We start from the raw sequence: 21291 nt of genomic DNA, 5'->3' as shown, positions 1-21291 counted from the left end.
GCCAACTGTGACTATATTTAAATCAGATGGTAGTGTTACTATGAGTCATCCTTTCCATGTTTATTGTTTCTGTCCGCCACACGGTGCCCCAGTGCATGTTAACATTTTGCACAATGGTCTACAATGATACTGGTTTAATGATACATTATGAGTTGAATCACGATAGAATCCACGCTGGCAGGTAAAAATTTGTAAAAACGTGTCCTTGTTCACTTGTGTTTTAGCAGTCGGCACTGACCCCATGTCATTCCCCAAGAATATAATTATCTAGCTACTGCTATTTCTATTTTGCGTGTCATGCTATATTTAATTAAAGTCAAAAAATCTTAAGGATTTTGTGAATGCACAAAAAGCTTGTACAACAATGGTGTAATTTCATGCTGGGACTAAAGGGGTTCAAAAAGCCTAACCAGAACTGAAACTAGCTTTCTTCAATATCTCTATAATCTCAATTAGGCCCACACTCTTTTAATGTCTTATTCTGGTCTTATTTTTGGGGAGGAGGAGGAGTCTATCCCAGCTAATCTAGGCCGAAGCCAGGCTGCACTCTGGACAGGTCGGCAGCTTACCACAGAGCTGAAATAGAGACAGTCCCAGTGTATTCACATGCAAGGACAATTTAGAGGTAACCCAGTTTGTATGTCTTTGAACTGTGGTTCAAAGCTGCACTTCCCATAGAGAACCCATGCCAAAGGCGGAACGTATACTCTCCTCACAAAAAAGGCTGAACGGTTGTGGAATCTAGAATGTTCAGGCTTTAAGGCTGCTATGAAAGCTGTATGCTCATCGGTATGTCACAATTTAAACACAACTAGGTACATCTATATTCTGCCTGCCCTCCCGCCTACCAAAAAATGCACTCCAACTTCAGCAGTCATGCCATGAGTAGTCACGAGTGAGCAAGCACACAAGGAAGAAAGCATGTTTGATGTGCATTGAATTCCCCCCCCCCGACTGACCTGCAGTCTGAGCGCAGCTCCAATGTCTTGTCTTGATCTCAGTGGCCACGCCGTACAACTTCACTCCTGTTTGCTTTGCAGAGGCCAAGAGCAGCACATTCGCTATGAGCACATCTACTTACCAGAGCCCAGCGGTCAGCCAGAGGTGGAATATGCGGAGATCAAGAGGCCACGTTTGGAGATCACCCCAGAGGCTCTGATGAGGCCTTCGTCCCATCGGCAACCACTGTCCCTTGGTCCTGCTGAAGACATGGCAAAGGTCAGACTGACTTATTCTTTGAATGTTCTTTTGATTCACTCATTCAGTTTCTTTGTTGTGAATGAAATTAGTGAATAGTGTTTGTGCTGTTACATGGATACTCACCAGCTATTTAATCTGGTAAACATTAGGATAAGGATGGTATTAGAATGGGGTAGAGAGGTTGTTTTATTTTAAAAAGAAAGAATGGTCCGAAATGGGGAGGATATCCAGTGAGCTGCACTTCTCTGGGTTTTGACATGCGACTGAGAAGTAAGTCAAATAACCACTTGTTAAAACCAGATATGCTGATAAGCCTCTCCAAACCTTAAAGCGGAGAGCATGGCAGAGTAGTAGACCACGACGGGTGACACTTCTGCCAGGAACAGGAAATTGCGGCTACATTTTGCTTCGCCTCAGTTCTTGGACATTAAAAGACGGAAAAATAGTGCCTGGTGGTCTGGTCAGAATTTGGCAACATGAAAGTGTTGATTAATGCCGCCTTGTATCAAAGGTTCAGGTCACTGTTGGCAGACTGGTAGGGGGATATTTTCTCGGCACGCTTTGAGCCTCTGAGTACAAATGCATTGTGACAGGCACAGCTTCCTTGAGTATTGTTCCTGACAATGTCCTTTCCTTTAGGACTTGTCTTTCAGTTGCCCACTTCCAGCAGCATGCTAATGCACCATGCTGCAAAGCTCGACTCCCCTCAAACATGACAAAGACTTTTCTGTTTACCACTCGCCTCAATAGTTTGCAGTCTAGTCGCGCATCTTTGCATGTGGTTGACTGGGGAAGGGGGGGGGGGTTCCATCGCAAATGTGAAGCCAACAAATTACAGCAGCTGCGTAATACTGTCATGTCAATATGGGTTAAAATCTCTGAGGGGATTGTTTTCAGGACTTGGTTGGAGTCTGTGCCAAAACGAATTAAGGCAGTTATGAGGGCACAAGCGGTCCGACCTGGTCCTAATAAGGTTGGCAGACAGAGTGGCCTGTGAGTGTTTGGTGCATTCCTTTGTTGCTCTGTGAACGTACGACGAAAGAAGTCGTGGAATAGTTATGAATAAAAGATAGAGGTGACCTAGATTTTTAAGGACTGAAGATAAAACGGTGTAAATTGAGGAGCGATACGGTGAGCGTACATTGTCAAGCTGCCAGTGGGGGAATTCTTTGTGGCTCTACATAGATTGCTTCCAATTTCCCAATTGAGTCAGACGGCAAAGAACCGGCCAAGTAGACACCAAGAGGAGTGTGCAGGGGGAAAAGTCTAAAGGAAGCAGGGGAATATTCAGAAATAGCAGAAATCTCACAGAGGGCTGAAATCCTATTATATAAACTACGTTGGATTGCAGTTACATCATGCAACTAGTGTTCCAAGTGCAAGTGGAAATAACAAGATAGAGCCCAAAATGAAGGAAAAGTCACTTGAAGGGAAGGTGGAATAAGGGACAGATTTTGGAGAAGATGTTGCGTAAAGCAGGGGGAATTGTGTAAAAAAATTGTTACGCAGCAGATACAAGCATGAAATTTGTAGCACACACGTTGCTTGGATGGTCCTAAGACATCCTGAAGGAGATGCCCCCGCCCCAAGCGATTTCAAACAGAAATTGAGTTTTGATTAAAAACGTTCACCTAAAGTGTTGACGGTCATCTCAAAAGAAACCTTCTTCGTCATTTCCGTTTTCTGGCTTTTTAGGAAAACAGGCTTCAGACTTTTCAGCTTCACGTTTGCTAGCTTACCAGTGACCAAGTAACGGAATATTCAAGCGTTGGCACTACGCCAAGGGTGGTAATGGTGCCGTTGCATGGGTGCGCCAGCGCAGAACCTTTCTACCGCTGATCATGTGTAACGTTAGTTGTGTGTGGCCAACTCAGAATCAGTTGAAAAGCAATGCTACTTCTACTACGATCGTCAGTAGGGTCACCTTTTTGGAAACGCGTGACATTTCTGGGATTAATTTTAGCTTTTCCCCATTTCAAGTTATTCAAGGTGTCACAATAGTGGGACGGACTGTCGGATAAGGCGTAGGCTTTAGTGCTTGCTCACCCAAATAGTGACTTTGTGAAGTAGGGAAACACAGTTTGTAAATAAATCAGGTTGATTTATTTAACAACAAGAGTCAAAAAGAGCTTGTCACACTCGGTGTCCTTCAAAAAATTTGTACTCACTAGTAAACAGACTAACACAGACCGGTTTCGAAAAAAGATTCTTTTTGTTAGTGTTAGGTGCGTGAGAAAATATAGACATTCTTACGAAATAGGTGGTGCAATGGAATAAAGAACCACTGGTCATGGCCAAAATGTAACCGTAACTAGTCCGTACTTGAACGCATCATTTTTAGTGCGATCTCTCTGAAAGCATTTGTTGTGTTTTCACCTCCTGAGCTCCCACAGCAAAACGGAACAAAAGGTTGCCATTTCCCTCATAATGTTTTGTGCAAGTTGGTTTCTTACACATACGAGAATGTCTTTGTATCAGAATATGCTGAAATTCTATAATTCAATTGTGTGTTGCAAAACAAAATTTTCCATGGACCTTTATTTTGTTTTTGTGCAAGAAGCGTATGCTTGTCAGTCAGGTTGGCATTCGCTAAACAGGACAAGGTCATGTGCATGAGCTTTAAGCTGTTCTTGGCATGCTTCGTGGTCATAGGCCTGTGACCTGACCTCTTAACACCAAGGGTGTTAGGGTGAAGGGACAAACGTTTTATTATATGTTTACATAGACGAGGGGGGAGGGGTAACCAGTTGAGCTCAAAGTGCCACAACAAAATCCGACATCAATTTGAAGAGCCACACAAACGGGTGCGAAAAAAATAACAACAATCATAGTGAGTCGTGGGCCAATTGATAGGAAGAAGAGCCGAATGAACGGTGTCACTGCCGTTTTCCTAACTTTTATTCAGTGTGACGCTTGGCAGTCTTTCTTTTCCACAGTCTCTTCCAGGTCTACTGTGTATTCTGCTGTGGCCGCCCCGAGCAACTCCTTTCACATATCCGTCTCTGACGCCAGATTGAAGAAAACACCGATTTACAGACACGAGTCGATCCAAACGTTGACATAAGCTCGCAGTGCAGACTGTCTGCGGTCACAGCGTCTTCCAAAACACTGTGGTTTCCTCTGGCTGAACACGCTTCAGTCTCTCATCCTCAGACAAGTCAATCAACAAACTGGGATGCTGCTTCATCTGCCTCGAAGGGGCCTTCAAACAGTCCGACTCTGCAGTGAAAGGGCTGGACAGGAAGATTATCTGTGGCGTTTTCTTGCTGCAGGTTGCAGAACCCATCCTCAAAATTCCGCTGTAGCCTTTCTAGAATGTAACGTTGCATGATATGCAGCGCTCTCTACTGCAACTTCAGCTGCATCTCCACATGCCATCATTTTTGAGGAACTGGAACAGTCTTCAAATTCAAATTCAAACTTTATTTACGTATCACTTTTCATGCAAAAAATGCAACCCAAAGTGCTTCACAGAAACACATTAAAACAAAATTAAAAAGCCAAAACATACAGCAAAATGAGGAAATAAAAGCTCATCCCTCCCACCACCTGAAACGGACCCGCCCTCCACACAGACACATACACACATACGTTCACACTCGTACACAAGATAATGACAGAGTGCAACAGTGCACAGGTTTGCAAACACGGCCCGTATTCAGTTTTCTCAACACCACTTCCTCCCACTGAATGATGCAGTGAATTACGCAGTTTATGCCCGATATCCTCAGTTCACTGGTGCGGTGTGACATCCGTAGTTGCGAAAAACAGGCCGCTTTAATGCATTGTCAGAGTTGAGATTATCAATGACATTGCGAGTGCTGATAAAATCTCCCTTGCTACATGGCTTTTCTGGCATGATCAGCGGTGCCACCTGATACGAGGCCAGTGGAACAGTTTCAGAGTGCTTTGCGAAGTTTCGAGAAAATCAGTTTCATGGTGTACGGAAAAAATTTAAAATGCGACAGTGACGCCTGGCATGTTGAGCAGAGTAGTTTTCCATTCCGCGTCAAAGTACAACTCCTCCGGCTCAGGGTAAAATGTTCCGTTCATCCATTCATTGGATTAGCTGTCTTCTCCCCTGAATCAAAGGCGTTTCATTCTGTCGGTAGGCTACAATAGGCTAGCTAGCGACTGCTAATTGGCCACCCTCTGAGACTGTGCCTGTTCTTTTTCAGTTTTGAAATGTTATCACTTATACGATGAAATGACTCTAAAATTATGTTTCAATGTTAAAGCGGCTGTATTTTTAAGGGTATCGCATGATATGTAAACATGCATTTACAGAAGAAGAAGAAAAAAAAATCATTCTGCATTGCAATGTAAAAATGACGCAGCCAGGAGCCTCCACTCAGGTTTGCCACCCCTGATACAGGCCACGCTTCCTTCCATGCTGAGCCAAATGCTCTGTGCAGCCCATAATTGCTAAATGGCCTCATATCACAGCCGTTTGCTGCTCCTCAGGAACAGATGAACGCAGCGCTAGCCATATGTACTGTACATACATCACCGTTGCGTGCTGTGCCGTGTTGTGCTTTATTAACGAGCGCTCTTGCATTGCATGCAAAGGGATTAGGTTGGCTTAAGGCGCAATGGAACTGGAAATAACCATATTTGTGCGCGCTGTGCTTTACAGAGGCAGCGCTTAGGTTTATGCGCCGCAGAGCCCCCGACAACTCCCATCAAATTGTAAAAGGGAAGCCATAACTGATAAAATGTACAATTATTTGCTAGAACTGTGGATAAGACTTGTTGATGTCTAAGCGGGGAAATGAGGATTTAACAGACTATCACCTGTATTAAATTCAGTTTCTGTGCTTTTTGCAATGCACATGTCACACTGTCATCTTCGAACCACCAGAAGGCAAAGGGCAGTGCCTGCTAAACACAGTGCAGAATGGCCAATATTCCATAGTGCATGAGGATTTTTGTAATTTACTGAGTTTTTAATAGTGTTGCGTGTGTATATATGCTCACAATTGCAGCCGTGTGCGAGTAAACCCTAAATTAAATGTGTTTTCTCCACTGTCCTTTTATTCTGTTTATTTAAAACCGTTTGTAATTTGTAATTGACACACCTTATCTGCTACACTGTACTTGTGACATAAGTCCAACAATGTGTGAGAAACTCAGTGATTCCTTTTGTCTATATTGAGGCCTTGTGGCTGCAGTGTTTTGGCCTTTTCACCTGCATCCTAAAATAGGAAATATCTAGAAGTTAAATGACTCAAATGTTGGAAGTTTTTAAGGGTTAAGAAAGTGCACAGAGTTTGCAAAAGAACATTATTTTCCCTTTGACTCTAGTATTAAGGAGCTTTTCATTAGTCAAACCATACATGATAAAATTGTTAAAACGACAAGGAAGTCACTGTATAGAACCAATAGATAAAGTGACTTAAACCTCCCCACTTAACCAACAACCAAGAAAACTGTCCATGTTTTATTCATTACTACATTATTGTATGTAATAACATGCCGTTGGAAATAACCAGATAGGGTTCCTTGTTCTATAAAGGGTTAAATTGATCAACCCGAATGTTTGAATGGCTCTTAACATTAGAGTGTGCCTGGAGTATTTCACATTTTTGATGAAGCGCCTCTGATGGAGGCAGGTGCTTGAGCTGCATGATCCCGGCAGAGTTAGCACTCAAATTCATTAGTGTGAGCTTGTGACACAAAACACTAGACTGATTTTCATTACCCAGAGGACCTAATTGCTGCTCAGCGCAACCTTCCTAGATTGTAGACGTGTTTCTGTGTCATTTATGGACGAGGTAGTTCCAAATTTTTTGGTGATTAAAATTTACCGTGAGGCGAAAAGCACGACACACTTTGTCATCGAGAGGGCCTTAAACATGCTCAGATTGGTGATCACATTTTACCATCGCTGTACGAAACCACAATCATTTTTGTTTTTTGTTAAATTGACAGTTTGTATTTGCTCTTATGTATGTATTTATTTATTTTCTAAAATTTCTGTCTCTGCGCCACTGCAGGAGCGTGGAAGTGCCATGGGAAAACTCGAGCCAATCTCCCCAGTTAGTCCGGTGCATATGGACCCCGACTTGGATCTGATGCCGGCTCGCTTCTCCAAGGAGGAGCTCATCCAAAATATGGACCGTGTGGACAGGGAGATCACCATGGTGGAGCAGCAGATCTGCAAGCTGCGCAAGAAACAGGTTGGTTGCATTTTTGGATCTTTGCTTTCAGCATCACAATTCACAGTTGCTCTTTGGCAGTAGGGTTAGTTACGTAGGGTTTGTTATCTGCAATGCAGTCGAGGGAATGCAAGTACTGCTTGGGGTTACAGCTATGCCTGTCGCAAAAAGACATTTTGCTGAATGTCCCAGAAATTATTGCGACAAACGATGTTATTGTCAAAGTCGTTTTAGCACCTGTATCCACTAAAATGATAATATAGCATAACAACGCAAGTAGGCCCAATTGCGCCAGAGTATTTAATAACAACAGAAGAAGAAGAAAATGTATACGTCATAAATAAATAAAAACAACCGCTGCTGACAACTGCTCACAAAAACAAAAACAAACTGTATAATAACCACCATTTTTTTCAAAATGCAGACTTTCCATGAAGGGCTGCATCTCTTTGGCAGTGTAGCAAACTGCACTGACTCTTAAGCACACCCACCTTGATGCAAAACTGCATTAAAATCAATCCGTTTCATTTGTGTTCCCTGTTATATGTTGAACAATTAATTAATTAATTGATTAATTAATTAATTGATTGGATTGATTATTAAATATTATTATTATTTAACCAGGTTTGTTCCATTGAGATCCATGATCTCTTTTACAATAGAGACCTGGCCAAGAATGACAGCACGAAGAGTTTCAACACACACACACACATACAAATAAAACACAATTTACAATTGGATTTTCAAAATAAATGAATAAATAAAATTGCTTAATTATCGTGACAGGCCTCAGTTCAGCTACATATTAACAAGCCTTCAGAAAATGTTAAAAGTTATGTCGGTCAAAGGTCAGAACCACAGCCCCTTTAAGCATATAGAAGGTTTTTCATACAGAAAGCTGTGACCAGTTGATGGGGTTATTCAGCTGCATTCTGTCTATCAGTCATTACTGGCATTTTTGTCTGGCCAGTTTCAATGCCCGTGTGTGGCTTTCCAATGTCACTTCCAGCAAGGGGCATCGCCTTTCCAGCAAACCATCCGTGGCATTATATGACATCCATGCAGTTGAGTCACGAACGGACGAGGCTGTTTCGTAACCGTCGCGTTCGAGTGCTTTCGCAGCTCTTTGCCGCCACCATTTTGTTCCGACGTCCCTCTTGGTGGGTGCAACTCCCTTTTTCTCATCTCCTCTTTGTCGCTTTTATTTAAGAGAAAAGTAGGTTAAAAATAAACAGGGCTATAAATAACCGCTTCCCTCGGGGAGGAGGGGATTATGTGGAGGTTTTGCAACTGCCTAAATCACTCCCTGTGACGTAGCCTCTCCTTTGGCCCTCTGCCATGTTTTAGAAGCTGCACGGCCATGAGAACTCTTCTCCACATCGTCCAACTCTGGAAAAACAGGGAAAATGAGTCAGAATGTTGCATTATCTTTCTAATAAAGACGGTTTTGTCCGCTGTTCAGATCTGCTTCGATGGCCTTAAACTAATGCAATTCAAAGTAAACTGAATCACACTGTTGAGATTGCACCATTGCCGAGGTTGACGTCACAAAACAAGCTTCCCGATACCCAGAATTTGGCATGTTCCCTTTTAGGGCTGTAATTCTTACTATAATAAACAGAGTATTCATGTTGAACTTTAGCAACACAGATTTCGCCACAGGGTTCAAACAGGGACACAAACATCACCACTGAGATCCATTGCTAGCCAAAAAGCACAGGAAGTATTCGTCCATGCATCCATTAGTTCTATGCAAGATGCATAATAATGAACAAAATGCTCACAATTGGGGAAAGTGAGTGTATTCCCTCTAAAAGGTGGCAAACTCTTGTTGAAGGGAGGCAACTCCAAGCCATGACAGACAATCAACTTTAGCCTGTTTCCCGAGAAATAGAAGTCTGTTGACCTCTGAGTCAGTGAGGGCGTGTGTGCTGCTTCCACTGGCGGCTTATGCAGCTCGGATTCGTGTCGACTCGGCTCGGTACGGGTGTGTTACTCTTGCGACTTGGTGACAGCTTAGCGTAGGCGGAGTTGACACAGCAAGGAGGGCCGAAATTCCCGCGGCCTTTCTTATGCTCTCGGTTCTACTGAATGCACTTTAGTAGGGCTTAAAATTCTTTGGTTAGTACTCTTGAGTCGTTGCAAAAACATCATCCTAGCAGACAAAGTATAGATGGTGAAACGATCACTTGAGTCACAAAATCGTTTATATTTGAACAACAAACGCACAACTTGAAGTCCACGCAAAGCACAAAATGGCAACGGATTAATCCTACCGATGTTGACACACTAGCGTGCGCTAAAATGACTCTCAAAGGCGAAACTGAAGAGGGAGCGCAGCTCAAAATACGAGCAGAACATGGAGTTAGCGCCGGTGGCTATCACTTTTAGCTACATGAGGCAAAGGCATTACTCTTTAAAGAGCCTAAAATGACAGTTGCTTAACGTCGCAGTCCACTCACAATCCTCATACGTTTTCAAAATATTGGCGTGAAAATGTGCCCGAAGCCTGCAAGATATTTTCATTGCTCTTATTTCAACTTGTGGCTCCTTTGAGACGGACAGACGGATTACAGACACACAGACGGTGCTGTTTGTGCCACTCTTGACGTAAATGATATCATGGATGGCGCTTGCGCTTATAGCGATAGCCGAAGAAAGACGCGCCGCCGCCGAGTCGTACAGACATAAATTGTCTGTACAATGAACAGCCTTGATGTTTTCATTGTATTTTATTTATTTATTTTTTAATTTTTTTAAATGACTGACAGTAAATGATGTGTATGCTGCTGCTCCTCAATGCCATCAATCGCAGAAAAGTTAGCAGTGTCGCTACCAGATATGCCCGGCAAGACCGCACCGCTCGACTCGCGTATCTCCTCATCTTCTTCCACCTCCTGGTCAAAGCTGAGCGGCAGATCTTGATCATTCACGGAACTAACGCGCCGATCGCTATCGCAGCTACTCAGTGCATACACGGCAGGAGTAATGATGGAATAATCCAGGAGAGAGGCGTTTACGTGCGTTTTAAAACTCTGATAAAAATCTTTTTTTTTTTTAACAATGAATGCTGCACGCTAGTAAAATAAGACTTATTATGATTGAGATTAAGTTCTTAGAACTTAACTCAAAACCTAATTCCACTTCCACTTTTTTTGGCCAGCAGGAATTTTAAGACGTTCTCATTTTTCCCCGTGCACTTCCACAGAACCATTAAAACAGCTGGGCTAATTAAGCGGTGTCATTGTAAAACTTTATTTGAGGATTCTTGGCAGCGTCGGCGAGTGGGCGGGCGTTGAGGGTTGTTTTACTGGCAGCCTGGACCGCATCAGCCAAGCACAGTACGGCTGGTTTATTTTGTTTCACTCCGGCGGTTTTGGAAGGGGAACGAGGGTCTCAATGGGAATCTCTGCCTTTTCCTCGCTAGTGGCCTTAGCGGGGCCGTATAATGATTCATCTCACACCACTCACATGAAAATCCTCCGGAGGCCTCAGCTGATGGGAGAAGAGAGGGAGGCGGGACGGAGTGAGCTGACCTAACTGTAGATCTGCTGCTTGCACGCCACCCGGCGACACTGGGCCTCGCTTGGCCTGCAGACAACTAGTTGCAGATGAATACACTTGGCCGCCGTCCCTCCAGCTTATAACCTGCAAGACATGCGAACCGCAACCAGTTTCTTTGTGCAGTTATATAAAAGTGCTGAGTTTTACTTTTGATTCATTTTTTTTTTTGTGAAAGTGACAGGAAGTGGAAAAATAAACTAATCACAAAAGCCCTCATTATAATTACACTCATTCACTCTTTTGTTTATTTTTTGTCAGATAGTTTTTTTTATTATCGGTATTTGTCAGTCTAATATGGCAACAAAGTGGCTGCTACGTGTACCTGCTGCTTATTGTCGTATTAGGTGTGTAATGATTAAGGCTGGGTATCATTCAAACACTTTTGAAATGATGCCAATTTCGACACCTTGGTTTCGACATTGGTTCCGGAACAACACCTTTGTGTGATACCAGATGTTTTAAAATCGGTTTGAACCACAACACAAGCACATTGGCGTGACAGCGTCAATCTTTGATTTTCCATTTTTAGTGGCGATTCAAAGAAGGATTTCCTCCAAATGAAGTTTGCTGTGTCTCGTCCTTTGCAGCTGCTTCCTTGGCACAAATGTTGCATTTTGCATTGTTTTGATTCACCTTCAAGGTCAATTGAAATTTGACTTGATTTATGATTTTTTTTATATTGATAAAAGCTTAAGGTGACCTGCCTCCTTCTGTTGCTCACCTCCCAACATCACGCTGGTGGTCGCGTGTTTTCACCCCCGTTTGTCAGCAGAAACTCAAAATTCCCTTTTTCTGCTTTTGTTCATCTCCCATAATTGTTCTCCTCGTGGTTTCCTCTGCCAGCCCCTCTCTTATTGGATTTCCCAGCCTCACTGCAGGTGTTGGCTTTGTTTATAGGCTGTTGTAGTAAGTCTTTGATTAACAAGGCCCCGGGGAGTTAGTAGCTATTACAGATAATGGGACAGTTGCTTCGGCCTCGGCTGGACAGCCGTTGGAGGGATGCTTATCTAACGCAAACTCTTTAACCCTGCGGCGGGAGCGGGGATTCCACGGGGCAGTCTTGTGCTTGAGAAGTGTTAACCCATTACCTTCTCTGTCTGTCTCTCTCACTCTCTCTCTCTCTCTCTCTCTGTTACAGCAACAGCTTGAGGAAGAGGCGGCCAAACCCCACGAGCCGGAGCGGCCCATGTCGCCGCCGCCGAGCGAGGCCAAGCACCGCAGCTTGGTGCAAATCATCTACGATGAAAACAGGGTCAGTGAAGCACAAGCACGCACACAAGTCACGAGTGGTCGTTCCGGGGACCACTGTTGGGTCTTCATGTGATACATTTGCTCCTTTAGAGAGCTCGGAAAGGTTTTATTATTGTTTCTGAGCTTCTCTTCTCGAAGATCGGGAGCAAATGTGTGGAATCTGGGAAAGTTTTTTTTTTTTTTTTTGCGATTGTTTTATTCCTTACTTCCCTTTCATTCACGCTTGTTATTCCTGAAACAATGTGTGAACTAACGTGGAACCGTGAAGCGTCTCCATCCTAATGTGCGTGTCAGGGAAGAACAGAGAGAAATGTATCAAATCAGGAAACAGTTAAATAGGATGGAATGACATCGTAATAACAGGATCCATTCAGTGTTGGTGAGCAAAAATCATCCCTGCTTTCCTTTCCTTCACATTCTGCAGCCATAGACAAAATCGTTTTTATATCGACTCCATTGTCTATGATGTAGTCATTTTAGATTGGAAAAAAAAAGAGAATAATTCCAATTAACCTTTTGTTAATCGCTTGAAAAGTTGTTTGGGGTGTGTGTTTTATATGATCATTTTTCCAATACAAAACGAGGATATAGGGAGGTGAGTTTGGCCTACATGTTATTTGGGTCTGCTGCCATTGTCCTGTCTGTTCCACTTTTCCATTCACTCTTCAAAAAGTCACTCCGTCGTGTGTGTCACGCAGAGAAAAATGCCGCAGCTGAAGAGCCGCAGCCGGACGGATGCCCTTCCGCGCAGCACACAAGCCACTTTCAGCAGCGTGGCTTGATTTATAACTGTAGAATTACTAATGGGTGTCACAAAGTATTTATCTCCCACCAGAGCCTCCCACTCATTACTGCCTGGCAAGAGGGAGAGCAACATAACAGACTGAGCGACTAAAGGTCAACCTGGCACGCAGGGGTGAATCACGCACACGCACTATAAAGTGATACAGACCCGTTGAAACAAAGGCAGTAACAGCCAAATTGTTTGCTGTTGTAATAATAAACTGTGCAGCGGTGATGTCATCCAAAGCCTGGAGTACTAAATCCTGCAATTAGGTGCTCCATGTGGAGAGTCATGGCTGGATTCTTAGTGCCCTCAGTCCCCTCTAGTGGTGAAATAAACACCTCGTCTTTTCATTGACGCCGAAATTTAAATGGAGTGAGCGAGTGAGTGCCTTCCTCACACTGTGCCATCTTAACTTGGAAAATAAAATCCTATTGAGAAAAGAGGCGGGATATTTGCACTTCAATGTTTACTGATGAATGCTGCTTGATTATTTTTGATCAGCCTCTTGAACGCTCATCGCAAATCTTATTCACAGAAGGGCGTTATGGTGAGTGTGTGGCAAACACGCACTCACACAGCATGAAAATGAGTGACTCGTAGCTGTTGTTGTGTCGCATGTTTTGCGCAGGTGACCTTGGTTAGCCCACAAAATATATAATTTAAAGATGACTTTAGGAAAAAATGGGAATTCTCAAGCCCATTTCAAATATTTAACCGACTGGATTGTATGGAGACATAAAATAGCCACAATTAAATAAATACAAATGTCATTATATACTGTGTATATATATGTATATATATTGAATTCACCCAAATTCACCCCAAATGGCACTTGGTACATCACGTGCTGTGATACATACCATCATTTCAATTCATTAGAGAATGTTTTTCTATACTTCTTACTTTTAATCCAAAAAAGTTTTTTTTTTTTTCACTTGATTTTTATTTATTTATTGGATTTGCGCTCTTAGTCCTGACCTCTGTTTCTTTTTGGTCTGTCTGGCCCAACACATTTAAGCCAACAGCCTTTACTGGAACCAGGTTAGCGCAGCCAGTCTATACGCACAAACGCATCGACCTCGCTTTCTGCCTTTATTCCTGGTTGATTACCAGTTTGCATCAGCTTGAGTCTCTGCACGGAACAACACTGCTTGTGGGGGAGGTTGCAACGATACGCTGCCAACCTGCACCCATATTTTATCTGTCGAGATCTGTGTATTGTCAATCTTTTGATTGGTGCACATGTTTTTAAGTGGCTCTCTAAAATAACGTCAGCGGTTTTAGAGCTGCTGTCACACAGTGTCATCTGTCCCCATCTGTCCCCTGTTGTGCGGCCAGCTTCCCTTTGCATGCTTACAGCCTATTGTCAGATGCTTCATTTAGTTTCCTGTATTTGGGCCAACGCTGCCCGGGACATGATCACAACATGAGATGGATGCATTATGTCGCCGCAATTATGATATTCTTGAACTGTACTAAAGTTGAATGTTCCTCTCATCAAAACAGCTCTGCTGTGCTTTCTTGTCCTGCCATCCACCATTATGGCTCCTTTGAATTTAGATAAGAATATTTATCTTTATTCTATCAGCGACATAAATGCTGTTGTGTCTTGTGTAGCTGTGTTCCCCGTGTTTTGATGTCAGTAACATGCCCAAGTTTATGAGATGAATTTAGGGCGGCGCAATAAAGGAAGGCGACTTGATTAATTGCCGTCTGGTGGTAACAGACAAGGCTCGCAGAGACGCTACTCTGCAGCCTGTTACACCTACTCACTAGTGAGGGAGCTCCGGGAAGAAAACTGTGATTCATGCAGAATTACCGGAGAAGCATAGTATCGTGCTTCAGTGTTTATGCACAGGTTTTTTTTTTTTTTTTTTTTTTTTTCTGTAATTTTAGTTTGCATGCATTGTTCTGTTTTTGGACAGTTTCCAAGTCAAAGGTTTGAAGCGACGGCTTTGGTACAAGTCAATATTGTTCAAGTGAGTCACTTTGGTTCTTCTCTGCAACATGTCCTACACAATCCTGTTCCTTCCCGCTGTTCTTCTCAGCTAAATGATAGAGTTGATTTGCACATTGAATTTGGAATTGGACACTAGTTTGTTCCTTCTTGGAAGCTGCATTTTTGGAGCGACTTGGCTGCGAATTGAACCCGACACGAACCGACTTCCTTGAGTCAGCGTAGACTCTTATCACCGGGCTGCTGTCACACCTACTCTGCTGTGTTTTCGGCAGCCGTGCACACACATACTGTGTGAAAGATCCACTGTATCTGCGCTAAGACGGAGAGACGCCGTATCTCAGGCCCGGCCGAACCTTTAGTCCTCGCCGTCCACATCACGCCGCTTCTCAGCAGTCAAAAGTAATCGAGGTGAACTTTATGACTTAAGGAGGAACTCGTTAAGTAATATAACCACCCGAAAAACAAGGACACGCTGCTGTTCCAGCTTCAATACTGTGATGGATTGCAGGCAATTCAAACTGATAACTGGGTCAGTGTCATTTACAATGGAAATGTGCAAGGGCAGCAGCAGCAGTAGTAGTCATACAGTAGTAGAACATTGAACCAACAGCAAGTTCTGAGTGTGCTTAATGTGCATGTCTTTGGACTGTGAGAGGAAGCCAGAGTTCCTGGAAGGAACTCACACTGACGCAGGAGAACTGGCCCCAAGGCAGGTAATCAAACCTGCAGCCTTGCGGTTGCCCTGGACTCACAAGTGGTTTTATCACCAATACTATCACAAAAATAAAACACTCTTTTGTTTGCAATTTTTGTTATCTGAAGAGCTATTAGCCGTACTGGAGCCGCGCTCTATTAACCGCTAGGCGTTGCGTGCGCGAGCTGCCCTGCGCTGCTGCGGCCCAGCCTGCTGCGGCCCAGCCTGCTGCGGCCCAGCCTGCTGGTGTGAGCCTCGTATAAACTCGGGAGTGGCTTTTGCAAACACCTCCCGCGTCGCAGCCTCGCGCGACAAAGGCAAAATAGAATGGACGTGACGTGGTGGGTGGTGAGGGATAAAGGTTGACATGGCCACACGCACGCACACAAGACACACACAAACACACACACACTGTCAGTCTATCCGTATTGTGTGTTTTTTGTGGCAATTGTCTTGCAGGACACACAATTCAATTCAATAAGTTCAATCATTTATTTACTAGACATGACAGAAAAGGTTCTAGCGTTTTTAATTTTGTGGAATAAATTTTCGTGCTGTGGATTAAAACTTCATGATGGGGAAAAGTATGTGGGTCCAGGGACTCCCCCAGGTGAGAACAACTCTATCACTAAATCACTATTAAGGATCTGAAATCGGGTGGAAGCGAGTTGTCACCAGGCACAGAGACGCTGGTTCGACGCCATTGACATTTGCCAGCTCGTCCTTCAAGTGTGAGGCAAAGTGCAGGTCATCCAGATGCTTATCTGCCCATTGATATACTCAACATCTCTCTCTCACTGCCTCCAAAGACCTTCTAGGGAGGCTTTGTTTGTTGTTGTTGTTGTTGTTTGTCGTCTGATTGTTGTAAAGCTGCTCACGAGATTTTTCTCTTTCATAAGTAGCATTTTTTGAAATGAACACTAAAGCCCTTTAGCCCCTTGTCCTTTCTCTCTGTTTTTTTTCCCTTGCTCTCCCACTCACTCTGTTCCCTCCCACTTGCTTTGCCTTCCTGCACGCTTGTTCTCTCTCTCCACCTCTCTGTTCTGGGGAGGTGAGTAATTTATTCTTTTTTTTTTTTTGCGTTTTTTTTTTCTCCTGGAGAGGAGAGCGCGAGCTGAGGCAAGGAGCTTTTGGCCCAGCTTGAGTTAAAAGCTCTAATAATAGTCGGCGAGTCCATCTTCCCGTCCATCCGTCCGTCCAGCCACCAAGTGAGCACGTTCGCCCTGTTGCCGTGGTGACGACAGAGATGCAGGCGGTCGGCTAATGCACTTCTTTCTGTGTTCCTTCACCAGAAAAAGGCAGAGGAGGCTCACAGGATACTGGAAGGACTGGGACCCAGGGTTGAACTGGTGAGTGAAGACTTGAATTCTTTTTCGTTTTTTCTGTTTTTTTATTTTTCATTGTCATTGTCAGGTAAGAGTGGGGGGGAACAGACGCATGACAGGGTTGATTCAGGAGCGAGGCTCCTGTTTGTTTTTACAGTTTAAATATTGCTTTGGCTGCATTTAGCCAGATAAATGCATTTCAGTCAATAATAATAATAATAAATAAATAAAATGTAACTAACTACAATGTTAACATTTAAAATGGTAATAAGCAAGTTTGAAAGTTGTTGTATATCATACTTTTCTTTTTAAATTGTTTAATTGTTAATTTAATTAAAATTAAAATTAATTTAATTTTAATTAATTATTATTCAAAGCATTTGAAAGAGAGTCATCACTTTTATTTCAATTTGGAATTGTACAATATATTTGCTTTTGTGTGTTCAAATTATTGTTTTTGCTATATTTTTAAATATACTATTGTGCCAATTTTTCCTTTATTACTCCATCTAATTCTCAACAAGTGAAATTAATTTTCAGCTGTGCATCATTCACAAAAAGCTGTGGGAAGCATTTTTTAGGCAGATTTTCCTTCATTTCTGTTTGGACACATTTGACTTTTGTTGTCCCGCTGGTTTGCACTGTGCTATATTTGCAACAAACTGTTCTTTCTGTTTCAGCCTCTCTACAATCAGCCCTCGGATACCAAACAGTACCATGAGAACATCAAAATGTAAGTGTGAAGTGGACAAAGAGTAGAAAAAATGAATGTCAAAGCTTGTGCATGATTTCTGACATGCACGTCATGTTGCCACATCTAAAAACATGGTTCGTTGATTTTTAATAATGTTTTTATTGTAAAGGCCAAAGTTAAAACTGCGCTACAGAACTAGGAGTGCACTACACTACACTGCACTACCATTTTTATTTGCATGAATTGAAGTTACGATAATGAATGAAATAGTGTTTCAGTTTCTTTGATGATTCTTATTTTTACCACTGACACCTGTGAATGGGTCAAAGCTTTTGCCAACTCAGAATTTCTTTCTGAAAAATAGTCCCTGTGTCTCAGTGAAGCTACCTCAATAAAGGTTTTTGGAATAAATGCTGTGGACAGACTGGCGTTTGCCAGGTAGGGCAGCATCCTTCAGTTGGCTTTTAATCAGATGATGTCGCCAACTTCAGTATTTTCAAAAAAAAAGTCTAATTACAAACCAGCAGAGTGTGTGAGTTGTAAATGTACAAGCTTCAGGCTTTTACACAGACTTTGTTGAACATAGATGGGTGGATAGACACTCGGTAAACCCTTGGCCATCAGACCTCAATGCTTTACTTCACTGAGTCCATTTTTCAATTTCTTGTCACAAAATCCCCCGGTGTCTGCCATTTTAATGTGTCGAATTTGACACACAATCATTTATCTGCAAGATGGCAGTAACAAAAACGAAACAAAAAAATAAAACAGTATGATCAAATTGTCTAGAATATGTTATTTAAGTTCAGTATAACCTTAGCTGACACAAGCGCTGAAATTGATTGTGTGGAATTAAACACCACTCATCAATAAAGGTGTAATTTGTTTTATTTTTTTTTATCTCTGATGTTTTGGGGGAAAGACTGCTTTAAAATCATAGTTTGTGAGGTGTGTTGCCTGTTGAATTGTGATGATTTGCTGGTTGCAAAGTTTATTTATTTAGATTTTTTTTGAAGATTCCTTGCAAACAAAGACTGATATTAACACTCAATATATTATAGTAAGGATTGGGCTAGTATTCAAAATGTTTAAATGTTGAAATCCTGGTGATGAAACGATGGATAGATCATAGTCATTTCACACGTGCGCAGATCAGAGCACCGCAGAACTGCTGCAGCCTGACGGGATTTACGACTTCGGCTAACGTACATTCGTCATCTTCAAGCGACTGCAACTCACCGCTCCATCAAAGGGGCGGTGAGGAGCGAGCGCCCGGCTTTGTTACTGTGGTTTTGGCACAGATGTCTTTGCCATAGGATGTGCACGCTGCTCTGTCTGCGCTCTTTTTGATCCCGGCCCGCTCTGTGTGATCAGTATTCCTACCTCACAGAGGAACCCTGTCCGCCTGTGCGTGCCTTATTGGATGTCACTGTGACCCAGCACATTGACTTCTTTGTCTCTCCGGCGGGTTTTGCTTCACGGGGCGCTCTACCCTGCAGCGATAGAGGAGCACTCATCCTTCCTTTTTTGCAGTTGGCTTAACTAGTCTCTTACTTCTTGTTTTTGTGTGTCATCGATGAATCAACGCGGTTCCAAAGATATTTTTCCGCATTAGAAAACGTCTTTCTAAGAAATGGAATAGGATGGAAGTGCCACATTAAAAAAAAATCTCAGTATCGCGTAATCATGTGAAAAGTTATTTTACATTATCATACAAGATTTTACAATTTTCACGTTATTGCGTGAATTTGCTTTATTTTGGGAGAATGAAAAGCTCTGTACGTCGTGATCATGTGGAGCTTTACGATTTTGCACCACAATTTACACGTGACATGAACAGCAACATGAAAGTTTTCTTGTAAAATCATAAATCCTTTTCACCTAATTATGTCATACTGATCCTTTTTTCTTTTTTTTTTCTTCTTCTTTTTTTTTTTAGTGTGGCAACAAAACCCCTTCCATAGAACAGTCTGGCTTTATTTTATTATTTATATGTTACAAAGGTGGAATATATATATATATATATATATGTGTTTATATCAAGCTAAATTTAGCAGGATTTTGTATTGGAATAGCCTTGAATGCACCTGTTTTTTGAATATGTCTGTGGTGTGTTATTTCAGATTAAGCGCGGGGGAATCAATATCAGGTCACCGTGTGCTTTTCCCTCTCGATCCAGAAATGTTTGATGTTGTCATCCTGCTTTGGCAGAAGCGTCGCCACGAGCCCACCTTGTTTTCCGTCCTTGTCCGTGACTGGTGACCTTACAACTGACAGATTAAGGGACGGGAATAAAATTCAGTCTCACAGCAGAGAATGAGAGAAACTAAGTGGCTGCCTAAGGAGATTAGTGGCCCTGACCTTTATTTGGAGCAAAGGGATTGGCTGCTCCCAGAGCGGACAAGTTTTATAAGTTTTGGCTCTCCTCACTGTCCTCTCCACACGAAAAGTTTATCAAGCGGCTGCGTGCAATGACAGCCGTGTCTGTCTGTCTGTCTGTCTATCTGTCTTGGCTCTGTATGGAAAAATCAAATCAGGAAGGCACCAAATCTAGACCTGTAGTGTGGACACGTCATGTAATAAGATTTATTATGTAACAGGTTTTACAGAAGCCAAGTCGCTGTGTGCAATAGAGATGATTTGAAAACCTCCGTCCCGTCTTGATTGACATTCCAGCAGGGCTTCCACCTTCAGCGGTCAGTCCATGTCAGTAGCAGACTGTGAACGGTGGCTGTCTAATCGTGCGTAGTCGCAACCTGCTTTTAAAATGTTCATTGGTAAACACATTGGACGTTTGCTAGGACTATTAACAACCGTTTCAGTGTTCCCGTTAAGATTTTTTCTATTTAAAATATTGAGGCCGAGCTGCTCTGACACTTCAAAATCATCAGCCAATTCCGCAAAGTAATAGCTGCTCCTGGCAGCGTAGCTGCTGTTTTGGCTGCTATTGTAGAGGTTTTAAACTATTGGGGGAAAAAAATATTTGTATTTTTGTTGCTCCATAATATTTCTGTAAGCAGAAAAGACCAATGCATTCTGTCAATTCTTTGGTTTGGTTGCAGACATAGCCTGCAGTTAATAGCAGAACCCACTTTGTTCTGATTTTTGCCTCCTTCTGTCTCCTGCTGTTTGTGCCGTCCCCGCTCTTTCTTCCCGCCTCTCAGAAACCAGGCGATGAGGAAGAAGCTCATCTTGTACTTCAAAAGGAGGAATCACGCTCGCAAGCAGTGGGTAAGTCCAGAGCTCGGCATTCTTGCTCCTCCGCCAGAGTGCAGTCCGTGCCCGGTGACTAGTGTGGAAAGAGTGCCAGCTGCCACTCAAAAGTCGGCGGCCATTCTAGAAAGGCGTAATAGAAACGCATCGTCATCATTCACAAGGCCCGACCTGGAATTAGATTTAAGAATCGGACGTGACTTTGGCTCCTTGCGATCGGAAAAACACAAGATGATTGAGGTGAAGAAATTGCTCTTCTGTGACACGTAGGCAAGTGCATGGGATTGTTCTGCGACGGCTGTGAAAGTGCTCAGGCATCCTGGGCAGGATCACACTGGAGGTGTGCCGCTCCTGAACGGCTCGGCCCTGCTGCCTGCTGCCGCATCCGCCAGCGCTCACTTGGCTGTGTTTTTGGAGCGCAGTACTGTGCAGCTACTAGTGACGG

General features: G+C 43.0%; 1 protein-coding gene across 6 annotated transcripts in view; it reads left to right on the top strand.

Moving 5' to 3' along the window:
* The window catches only part of ncor2 (nuclear receptor corepressor 2), an 88703-nt gene that overhangs the window by 21845 nt on the left and 45567 nt on the right, over nt 1–21291 (top strand). For all 6 annotated transcript variants that reach the window (XM_076047164.1, XM_076047160.1, XM_076047163.1 and 3 more), the window contains exons 4-9: nt 1041–1218; nt 7197–7379; nt 12061–12174; nt 16907–16963; nt 17620–17672; nt 20798–20864. In XM_076047164.1, the coding sequence (XP_075903279.1) occupies nt 1041–1218; nt 7197–7379; nt 12061–12174; nt 16907–16963; nt 17620–17672; nt 20798–20864 (652 nt within the window). The remainder of the gene's footprint in view (nt 1–1040; nt 1219–7196; nt 7380–12060; nt 12175–16906; nt 16964–17619; nt 17673–20797; nt 20865–21291) is intronic.

This window comes from Nelusetta ayraudi, unplaced genomic scaffold, assembly GCF_046127955.1.
Source record: "Nelusetta ayraudi isolate G7.1 ecotype Tasmania unplaced genomic scaffold, CSIRO-AGI_Nayr_v1 ptg000092l, whole genome shotgun sequence".
Classification (NCBI taxonomy): Eukaryota; Metazoa; Chordata; class Actinopteri; order Tetraodontiformes; family Monacanthidae; genus Nelusetta; species Nelusetta ayraudi.
This window is presented reverse-complemented; position numbering and strand designations above follow the sequence as displayed.